This window comes from Amphiprion ocellaris, chromosome 11 (genome assembly GCF_022539595.1).
Source record: "Amphiprion ocellaris isolate individual 3 ecotype Okinawa chromosome 11, ASM2253959v1, whole genome shotgun sequence".
In the NCBI taxonomy this organism is placed as follows: domain Eukaryota; kingdom Metazoa; phylum Chordata; class Actinopteri; family Pomacentridae; genus Amphiprion; species Amphiprion ocellaris.
In genome coordinates this window covers 17,509,353-17,521,360 of record NC_072776.1, presented here as the reverse complement: position 1 = coordinate 17,521,360, position 12,008 = coordinate 17,509,353, and the positions used below count along the sequence as shown (strand labels likewise).

At 41.6% G+C, this 12,008-nt stretch overlaps 1 protein-coding gene across 1 annotated transcript in view; it reads right to left on the bottom strand.

Annotated features, from left to right (window-relative positions):
* Window positions 1–12,008, bottom strand: part of LOC111575676 (neuropilin-2-like) — a 117,758-nt gene that overhangs the window by 45,517 nt on the left and 60,233 nt on the right. Inside the window, exon 8 of the mRNA XM_055014953.1 lies at window positions 2,910–3,054. Within this exon, the coding sequence (XP_054870928.1) occupies window positions 2,910–3,054 (145 nt within the window). The remainder of the gene's footprint in view (window positions 1–2,909; window positions 3,055–12,008) is intronic.

Sequence of the window (12,008 nt, the reverse complement as noted above, 5' to 3'; positions counted from 1 at the left end):
CAGCCCCTCTGAGCTGCTTTCTATCAAATCATTTCATTATTTTTCTTTCCTGCTGCTGCAACGTCGATGCATAACTTTAACCAAGCTACCAAAGGGGATTCTTCATGGGGAATTGAGCAAGAGAACTCCCAAATGGAAGAACTAAATGAAAGCATGTTGCAGATCAAAGAGGCGCTGTTTATTACACTGACAAACGTGTTTTAGCCTAACAAGCATCAAAATATGGTACTCCCATGAATAATGACAAAAAAGGAGACCCAAAAAAGTGACCATTTTGAAAAATGAAAATATGATGGGACAAAAAAAGAGGCATAAATGGGGGATGAGAGGGAGGGAAAGGGGAAAGAAGAAAGAGAAGAGGGGGGAAAAACAAGACAAAAGGTGAGGAAGGGGAGTTAAAGGACAAGGGGAGATAAAGAGATAGACAAAAGGTCAAAGAAAGACGGGCTGAAAAGACGGCGAGTGAATAGAAAGGGTGAGAAACATAGAGAGAGATGCGAGTGAAAAGAGAGCGAGAGAGCAGACTGACAGTGAGGGGTGACGGTGATTGATGGTGACATTCTTCAGGTCTTCATGGAGATGAATGTTTAATGCCGTGACGTTTGCAACGGTGCCCCAGTATGGTAAATAATGAATCAACAATAAACAACAACAGCTACAGCCAGGCTAGATGGGCTCCCTCAAGCTCTAACACAAGCAAAAACTGATTAGCCAGAAGAAAATTCTATTATTGTATTGTTTATTTTATGTTTTTTTTTCTCATTTCCATCTACGTATTTCAGCAGCTACCGCACTCTGGCAGGCCTTTTAATACAGGAGTGCAGTGGGAGTCGATGAGAATATCATCTCCATGGATAACAGAAATAGTTAGATATTACACACCGGCATGAGAGCTCTTAAAGTCACACAAAGCAATACGTGCTCATAGTCAAGGTCTCGCACACACGTTGAAACCCACTACCTCTTACAAACTGTATGCTCTGATGTTTCGCCCACACACTGACGAACACACACTCCCACTGCTCTTTTCCTGATAACAAAGTCTCACAGCGGCTGTAAAGTACACCTCTGAGCCACTACCTGCTCAATACATGTGGCTGGACACACTTATATGGTTTTACAAATACACACACTCCACCAGCCTGGTGAAGAAATATAAATATAAAAAAAAGTACTAAAAATAAATGATTGATAAGTGCTGCAGTGCTGAAGTAAAACGAGATTAAGGAAGAAGTGATGGAGAGAGGAAGGGTAGAATGAGGCAGGGAAGATTTAAGGAAATGGTGGGAGAGGAGAAAATGAAAGGTGCGAGAGAAAAGTAGGAATGGAGGCTGTCAGCAAAGGCAGTAGAAGGACAGAGGGAAAGGCAGAATGAGTAGGTAGAAAAACAGAGCGACACTGGAGAGAGATAGGTAGAAAGTGAGAAAAAAAAGAAGAGCAGGAGGCATAAAAGTGTGATTTAAGTTAATGACATGTCACTGGCTGACTGCTTTATGTCTGCCTTTATAGGCCTGGGTAGGGCATTATCACATTTCCCCTGGCGGTGTGTTCCAGTGTGTTTTTGTCTCCATGTCTATGTGCAGGGAAGGAAACAGAAATGATGCTGCATGGCTATTAGCAGGTATGTTTGGTTATAAAGTTGTTGTTTTTTTCCAGCACGTTTTGGACATATTTTACTGAAACTGCCGCAGAACAGTTTGTTCCCTCTGTGCACCTCTAAAGTATCAAACGCTTAACAAAAGGCGAGTGAGTCCGAGACTGTCAAGATTTTGCATATAAAGTCAGTGTTTTCCTCAGGCCCATGACGGATTGCAGAAATCACAAGGCGGCAGAGACGGGCAATAGTCAGGGAAATGGCTAAAAAAAAGTGTTGAATGTGTTCTCACTGCAGAGAGGGGTGAGAAAAGTAGGGTGATATATAATGCAATTTCAGGTGTTGGAGTAAAAAATAGGCGATCGGTAGACAAGAACAGAGGCAAGATACCTGATATATCCTGCATCCCTGTCTGTCTCTCTATCATGCGCACACACACACACACACGCACACAGCAGCAGTATTATATTGTTTTGGTGTGATTGTGATTTGTGTGGGTGCTGAAATAGCCCTCCTGGATAAGAGCATATCTGTCCCTCTCAATGGCCACTACGATGGCAGCAGAGAGAGGCCCTAACCTAATAATGATACAGTGGAGCTGGGACACACACGCACACACATACACACAAATGGATCGAAAGTCTTTTTACCATTTCTATACACACAGACACACACTCAAACACAGACGGTCTAATTAAGTTTTATCTATTTATAGTATTGAGCTGATTATGCTGGTTGAAATCGTGTTTGTTTGCCAGGGCTGCAGATGAAAGCTGAGAGCCTGTTACTCTCTGATGTTATCACCCACACATCACACTCTAGTATTATTCTATTAGGACTGAGTGTGCCTCTTTGTGCGTGCATGTGTGCATGTGTGTGATCTGTGAGTGGGAGACAGAGAGGGGGGATATGTATATGAAAGAGCAAGGGCAAGAGTGCGAGTGCACATGAGAGTGGGTGTGTTGTGTGCATGTGAAAGAGAGAAACAGATGAGAGGAAAGCATGAATAGAATTATGAATAGGATTAATGGATGGACAAATTATAGAGCTATTTATCTCTAGATTATATAAATGAAAAGAAAAAATGTCTTTCACGTTCACCAGTTCTTTTTCAGGAAATGTTTTTTTTAAAGGAGTTATTTTAACACTGACCCACCTTCTGACCCTGTGTAAAAGCCAGTATATCACCAGGATAAAACTGGGCAAAATGACTACTGTGTTTTCACAAAAATCCCATGAGGAGACTGACCAAAAGAAAAAAAGAAGAAAAAAAAGTCTGAGAAACTATAGAAAATAGACACTTCATCTTTCTTACCAGTAATCTGACAGCCGTAAAGCTCAAAACGCAGTGCGATGCCGTTCTTCCATGTCTGAGGTCTGATTCGTACAAAGCGGGCCAGGACCGGCTGTGGGATCCGATTGAGGACCACCTCTGTGGCATCAGCATTGGCATGGAAAACCTGTAGACCAAGAGGAACAGAGGCATTTAATGAGACATACTACACTGTACAGGAAGAACAGAGGGAGAGACAGCTGAGACCCGGGAGCTCAGGATGGATGATGGATAAATCCTGGTAGTGCTGAGTCATACAGCAGTATCATTTGTTTTGCTCCTATATACTATATATACAGCTGTTTTCTGCAGGAAGAGTTTTCAAGGGAAAAAGCAAGGACAGCAGAGTTAACCCCCATATAGTTCCTGGAGAGATATTAAACCTGAAGAACTATTCTGAGATTTCAGCTATATTGGTGGAAATAAGGATGGAATTGTCAGTTCGTCTGTCCAGCACATTGATCCACAATGAAACGTTTAAACCAGGGCTACTCAACTTACCATTGCTCATGGGCCACATAGAAAAATATCTCTGTTTGTGTGGGCCGCAACTTAAAAGTACTAATATGACTGAATTATGTAAAAGACATTTAAATAATCAAGGTAATATTCAATAACAAAATATTTTAAATGCACAACAATAGAAAGACAATTTCATTAGGCTTTTGTAAAAGTAAAATAAGATTTTGTTGAAAATATAATATACTTGGCCTTATCGATCTATTTGTGGCTGTTTTCTGCATTTCCAGTAAAAGCAAAAAGGCCAAACATCATGACATGAAAAAATTGTCATATATATCAAATTACAAAATGGGGCTTTATTCACAAAATATGAACAAAATACATATTTACTGCATATTAGCACTTTTTTTGTAACAAACATAAGTACTGTTTCAAAGTTTTAAAAATATTTTTCAAGCAATGCTTTTTTGAGAAATTAACTAAATTACATCAAAAAACTAAGTAGGCTTTATTCCAAAAAAGTAAATAAATTAAGAGATTGCTTATAAAAATCAATTGGCCTACTACTCCAAAAAATAAAGTAAAAATTAAATCTTGCACATCACAAAAAAGTTCATCTGTGGCCAAAAAACCAACCATTGTAAAACATAGGAACATAGCTCTTTAGGTGACCTACTTTTTTGAGCAATGAGGTACTACCAAATGAAATTAAAAAAACATATAGGTGTGCATTATTCACAGAAATTGTGCATCAATGGGCAGCCCTGACAGAAGAGGTCAAAGCTAAAACAATTACACTCAGTTGAAATCAGGACATTGTATCACATTTCTTAGCATGGAGAAGCAAAGTCAAATTCACGCAGGATTTAAAATAAGGAAAAAAAAACTTTGTGAAGTGTCTCAGTAACAAAATAGTGGCAGTGTAGATGTTGCCACTGGCAAGTTCACCCAAATACTGAACACAGATAGCAGGTTTAAATGAGACACTGTGCAACTGACTGACCTGTGAACGTAGGTTTGGGAAGTGTGTGAAGTCATTGTCACCATGGTCTTGATAAAGAGAGAGTTTCTCCATGAAAGCAGAAACATCATTCACCAAGGCAGGCAGCAATTTGTTGTTTCCCTGGAGCTTCAAATTTAGGGAGTTGAGGTGCTTGGTTGTGTCGACCAGAAAAGCCACTTCCAGTGCAAACTTCTCATCGTTGACATAATACAGATCGGTATGCTTTCTCTGCGCAATGAAGGCTGGAATCACCAGCAGTAAATCCACAAACTTCTCCAGTACAATGCTTCTGCTCATCCATCGCACTGCGGCGTGCAGCGTCAGGTCTTCATATTGTGTCATATTCTTCTACTAAGGTGCGGAACTGTCTGTGCTTAAGAGCATGGCCTCTAATGTAGTTAACAACTTTCACCACCTTACCCATCCTTGTTTTCACTTCACCACCTGTGAGTTTGCAGCAGAGATGTTCTTGGTGAAGAACACAATACAATGGTAGGCAAAAAAGTCGGGAACTGCGTCTTTTCTCATTAATGCAACAAGTCCTCTTTCTTTTCCAACCATCGACGGTGCACCATCGCTGGTAATTGACACCAGTTTCCCCAAATCAATCTCTCTCCCTGGTCCCCGGAAAAAGTCAATGATTGCCAAACAAATGTCCTCTCCTCTTGTTTGGCCAGTCAGTGGCAAAAGAGCAAACATTTCCTCCATGAATGTGTCACCATTAAAAAACCGAGCCCATATCATAAGTTGCACCGTATCCGACACATCAGTGGACTCGTCTATGGCCAGGCTGAAGTGCTGCGTTTTCTGAAGATCTTCGATCAATTTTATGAACAAATCATCCGAAATGTTTTCCACATGTCTGCTGAGAGTTGAATCTGAAAGCTGCAGTTTGGATATCTGTCGGCTGATCTCAGCTTTGTTTTTAAACTCGGCAAAAAGGGACTCACTGTAGTCCAGAAAACATGTCTATATCAGCTGTCCCTCAGTGAAAGACCGCCGACTCCTTGATACAGTCCACGCTACTTTGAATGATGCCTCCGTGATTCTGTCACTTTCTTTACAGCTGAATCTCAAAACAGTTTGTTGACCACGAAGATTTCCAATGAGACTGCATATTGTCTTTTCTTATATTACTGCCTGGTGGAAAGTCAACTTTGAAGTCTTTGTGACAGCTGTCGTGGTGTCGCTGGAGATTCATTCGTTTTGGAATGGACTGTTTCTGGTAAAGAAGACACACTGGTTTGTTATTTACCTCCACAAAAGCAAATTCTTCCTCCCATGACTGTTGAAATGTCCTGTGTTCATCACATAACTTCCGTTTAACGTCACCGGCGGCAGCCATGAACTCCACTTCGATTAGTCTTCTTTTGAGTCTTTTTTTGACGGTTAGCAAACAACCTTTTGCTGCATTACCGCCACCAACTGGTACAGTCCCACAATTGCAACAGTTACCTGCCTGTTGTCAGCAGGTCAAACATATTGCCCTCTGGTGTCAGCATATCAGAATTTTTTTGTCCTCATTTAAAGTAGAAAAAATATATATTTACTGCTTACAGTAAGCCGTGGGCCGCACCATTACAGCGTGCGGGCCGCATGCGGGCCGCGGGCTGAGTGGCGCAGGTTTAAACTATTACATTGATTTATACAAAACATTGAATCTAAATGACTTCAGTGATCTTACTTTTCTAGTGGCACCATGAGGTCCACATTTATGGTTTATTCACTGCAATTTCTCAACAATTACTGGATGGATTGCCTTGAAATTTGGTACGCACATTGATTCGAACTTCATTCTGTCTCTAAGACCTTATTGCACCATATTTTCCCCATAGAGCACTTTACTCTCAGAGTGCAGATCTACTTGTAGTTCTTCCAGTTTCCAAAAGTAGATTGAGCCTTCAGCTATCAGGCCCCTTCAGCTATGAAATCAGCTCCCAGTTTGGGCTCAGGAGTTTGACTTCCTCTCTACTTATAAGTTTAGGCTTAAAACTTTCCTTTTTAATAAAGCTTATAGCCGTGGCTGCCTCAGGTGACCCTGAACCATCTACTTAGTTATGCTGCTATAGGTCTAGACTGCTGAGGGACTTCCCATGATGCACTGAGTACCTCTCCTCTGCTCTCCTTTATCTCTCTCCATACATACTGTACTTATATATGGCACCATTTCCTGTCATTAACTTTGTGTCCTCTCTCTCCCGTCGTTTGTGTTTTGTCCTCTCTGCAGGTATTTGGCTGTGGAGCTACACGTCTGATCTGCAGCTAATCACTTCACTTACCTCCACACTGTTTATTGTTATCTTATGTGTTGCTTCTCTCTGCATCTTTTCCTCTCTTCCCTTTAACCTCACCCCAACTGGTAGGGGCAGATGTCTGGCTCTACGGGAGGTTTCTTCTTGTTAAAGGGGAGTTTTTTCTTCCCTCTGCTGCCAGAAAGCTTTCTTAAAAGGAATCTTGTTGGGTTTGTCGCTATAAAACAATTGTCTTCGTTTTATAATGTGAAGTGCCTTAAGATGATTTATATTTGAATTAGTGCTGCATAGACTGGTCAGGAGGGCTGGTTCTGTCCTGGACTGTTCCCTGGACTCCATAGAGGAGGTGGGTGAGAGGAGGATGTTGTCAAAGCTCACATCCATCATGGACAATCCCTCTCACCCACTGCATGACACTGTGGGGTCTTTAAGCAGCTCCTTCAGCAGCAGACTGAGACATCCACCCTGCAAGAAGGAACGCTATCACAGGTCCTTCATTCCATCTGCTATAAGACTTTACAACATCAGCATCACTGGCTGATGTTAACATAAACTGGACTATATCATTACCACCCCAAACCATAAAATTTGCACTGACATTCTTGCACTGCACATCTCTGCACTTTTAAACTTTATTTTTATTTTTATTTTTTCTGTTAAAAAATTTTTGCCACCCTTGTATATATTGTAAATAAAGCTGCTGTAACAATGTAAATTTCCCCTGGAGTGGGGAGAAATAAAGAACTTTATCTTATCTTATCTTATCTTAAATGAAACTGGACTGAGTTGAATTCAGATATGTGTTTAACTTACACACACATATATATAGACTATACTTCCTAAACATCACAATGTCAACATTGCCTTCAAGCACGCATGTATTTAGACGACAGCTTGATATGATTTAGCTCAGCATTTTGCATAGTTGCTTACTAATGCCCAATAGAAATAGATAAAAATAGAAATGTTCACCTTCAATGCATTAGCATTTTTTTCCCCCCCAGCTGATATTTCAAGACCTTGTCAGCGAAACCTAAGTCATCTGCATGTCTGGAGTCCACTGAGGACATGTGGAAAAAATATGACCCTTAAGGAAACAGTTCAACATTTTGAGGAATCCAGTTGTTTGCTTTCTTATGTGTGACATAATAACATCAGTATCAGTCTCGTGTCTGTGAGTTAAGTATGAAGATGGGGTCAGAATGCATTCACATAAAAACATAAGAGATGGAGGCTAACATGGCTCGGTCCCTTATTGTTTTAGACAACATAATTTAACATAAAATGGCAACAGACCAATGTTTCTCCTCTGTGACATTAAATATGTGCAGTAAATGCACAAGATGAACATACTGTCTGTCCACAAAGGAAGGAAAAGAGTGCAAAGGTTTACTCACACACTCACACACACAGTCTGAGGGCATGCAGTGTGAAATAAATCAAGGGTGTAAGTATGTGGGAGAGCATCCTCTCTCACGTCCTCTTGACTCAACCACACACACACACACACACACACACACACACACACAAACGCACACAGGAAAACATCTTTACTCCTTCACGCACAGTGAAGAGTGCTGTCACCCCTCAATGCACAAACACACACAAGATATTCACTGCTACCAGACACAACCGTCTCACAGAAGCACACAGACCGTCTTTCCATCCTCACATGGTGCCCTCCGAGCTCCTACACTCCCCGCTATGTGCGCTCACAACGCACACACAAAATGATTTCCTCTGAAAACACACACAAATACAGATAAAAGGAAATTGAATGGAAGTGCACATGGCCAGAAGCCATCTTTTTGTCTCTTGACATCAAGACTTTATATCTCTGCCTATCTGACAGTGTCATGTCTCTCTCTATCTCCCTCCGACAGTCATCTCTGTAGGCTCTCCACAGGAAAACACAGCTGGGCTCCTGCTATTCTCCCTCTCATTTCACCGTCTCTCCTCCTTTCTGTCTGTTTTTGCCTCTGAGTCTCTTACACTCTTTCTATTATGTTACATTAGCGTTGAAAACACGATGTGGTGTGTTTATTACAGAGAGCGGTAAGCCTTATTCAACAGAGCCAAAGGCCTTGCAATTACTTGGTTGGATACGCATTTATAGATGTTTGCCTTGTTTTAGGCGTGTGTGTGAATGTCTTGGTGTGTAAATTTTCTTCCGGTTCTCAATCCATTAAACTGCAAGAACCGTCAGGGGTGACAAAATATGGATGAGGGTAGTTTCTGACTTGCAGAAACAGAGGCAGGCTGCTGGGCCAGCTGGGAATTGAACCCATGACCCACTGGGTGAACAACACAAAGTCAGCCCCACTGAACTTGTGCCCTTACAAAGGCCTTCGTACCAGAAACTGTGACCAGTTAAATGATGGAAAAATGCCTAAAGGCCCCAAAAGGCTTAATGGGATTGTGGTAGCAGACTGTAATTACAAGTGTGTGTGTGTGTGTGTGTGTTAGTGTGCGTCGGCGTGTAAAAGTGTAATTATGAAGTCTCACTCTTAGGAGCTGGGGGCTGGCGGGTGCTTTCTGATTTCCCCTGGTGCACACTGAAACATTTCTCCAGCACACACACACACACACACACACACACACACACACACACACACACACACACACACACACACACACACACACACACACACACACACACACACACACACTTTTATGTATGTGCACATAAGAGTGTACATACTGTATGAGTTGCTTGCGTGATCGTGTTTGTGTTAAAGTCTAACCTTGTTGCTGTCCTTCAGCAGCTCTTGACATTTGCAAATGAGTGTTTGTGCGTGTATGAGAGTGTGTTGCAGGCTTCTGAGAGCTGAATACATGCCCTCCTTTGACATGAATCTCATGTCTTATTTCTCAATTAGCAACTTAGTAGAGGGTCATCAAACACAAAAACTTGAGTTTCAGCTCAAGATGCTGCCTGCCGTCCACTGTTACAGCTGTTGTTTTACAATAACCTAAATAAATGCAAATCTGTGTCTTAAATGCTATCAGTATTTAAATACTATCATTATTTAAGAGACAGGTTTGAGATAAGAATGCATAGGACAAATTAATAGGACTTAAAGTAAATGTCATTAGAAAAACGTATTATTTGTTAACCCTCTGATCCCTGGACAGTTTCTGGCTGATTATCCTCCTGTCATCTTTTTACTCACTATGGGATCATTTTCACTGCAATATGACATCATGCAGCTCTGTGGAAACAGCACAACCATGGCTGGAAGCAGAACTCCAGAAAATGCCATTTATGCAGTAAAACAAAGTTATATATTGATCTCAGAAATCGTAAAAGAAACTAAGCCAAAATCAACTGTACATTTATTTATTTTTTTTGTTCACAGGTGTTATTATTGGAAAAACTGGCAGCTTTACATATCATACATGTTTCCATACTTGCAGCCTGTAGTTTAGCCCAGTACAGCTGGAAAGTTGCTGATATTTTTGTTGCTTAAACGTTGGTCACAGCTGAGTCATTGATGGCTTACTGGTTGCACAATGGAACACAGAAATCTAGGCTTTTCATAGAATGCGGTTAGTACAAATGGTTTATTTTTGGCAAGAATAAGATGCGTAGAATATCATAAAGAAACACAAGATTAGTCCAAGGACTGCTGGAAAGTTGTAAAAAGTATCTGATAATTCTCTCTGTTCTTACAATTTCTTGCTCTGATTAATGGTATAATGCCAGAGGGTTTTAGACTTCAAAAGGTTAAAAAACAGCCATGTAGAGGAATATAAACCTATTTGAACTCAGGTTTGCCTCTCTTGATTAGTAGACTATTATCTGCCCTCCTTTGTGGGCAGGCATTAATTATGACAGCTCACACTGACTAACCTGTGAATTTAAAGAGATAAAGAATAAAACATCATATCACAAGCAATAGGAGATTTAACCAAAGGTCTATGCGCACTTATTAACAAATATTTTATTCCTGTAACAGCTCCCAGGTTGTGGCTCGGCAGTGAGAATCCACAGAGAGCAGGTGTAAGGGGATATGCAGCATCCCTGAGGTCTTAAACTCCTAAATTCACTGTTAACAGTCTCTGTCTAAAAGGCTTCAATAACAATCAGCTAATGGACTACACCTGCAACCCAGCTCAGGTTATTAAGTGTGTGTGTGTGTGTGTGTGTGTGTGTGTGTGTGTGTGTGTGTGTGTACGTGTGTGTTTGTGAGCCTGTCTGCGATTGTTAATGGTCCACCAATGTTAGAAGACAAGGGAAGCTGACACCAGGAAAGGTGTAGGGTGAACACTCTTCACCCTCTCTCTGTCTCCAGCTCGCTCTCTCACACACAAACACATTTAGACCTACAAAAACAAATAGAAACGCTGCCCAACAAAACTCTATAACAAAGTTCAAATGGTGTTTTTGTCTCGGCATGAAGCGAAGGTGACAGGCATGAGGCGGACACCGTTTCTGCCTTCGTTTAAACACACCAGCCCTGCTAAATAACAATGGACTGCAAGGTAGCTGATTCTTGTTTGCAGGCAAAAGGCAACAAATCCGATCTAGCGTATAACTACCGGAAAGGAGAATGACAAATGAACATGCTCACCTCATGGGAAAGTAAAGAACAGGTGTGAGTGTGTGTGTGTGTGTGTGTGTGTGTGTGTGTGTGTGTGTGTGTGTGTGTGTGTGTGGCCGTGTCGTAAGCCTGCAGGGCCACAGTCAGTCAGCCAGAGAGGACCAGCGCAGACGTGCTGAATTATTCAAATGTCCGTGCTGAGCGTGTTTTGTGTGAATGTGTGGGCATCGAGTTATAAAATAATAAAACACCCCCATCTCCTCTTATTTCATCACATAAGGACAAGTACACACACACACACACACAGACTTCAGGAAGGTAACCTGTCTTTGACAGCTGAATCCGAGTGTGTATATGTGTGTGTGTGAGACAGTACAACACACAAATCTCACAGACAAAATGACACATGGCACCTTTATAATATCCCCCTTTGTCCCTTTTCTCTCTTTTCCTCCCAGATTTTCTTTCTTCATTTGTCACAAACTCTTTGTGCCTCTCTCCTTTGACCTCACCCTCCCTCCTGCCTTTCTCTCACCTCTCAGCCTTCCTCCCTCTACTCTGTCGTTTTATTTTCTTTCCCTCTCCTGACATCCTTCCAGGCCGTGTTGCTGAGACCTCTGATCTACCCAGAGGGATTTGTGGTCAACACCCTTGTCTGCTATTCTCATTATTCCCCCTCTCCTCCTTGCCTCTGTTCATCCATCCATCCCTCTGTCTTTTGCTCTGTGATTCCCCTATGAACACTTCTTTCCCCCCTCCTGCCTCTTTCCTTCACTCACTTGTTCCCCTATGAACCTCCCTTCCCTCCCTCTGGTTTCCA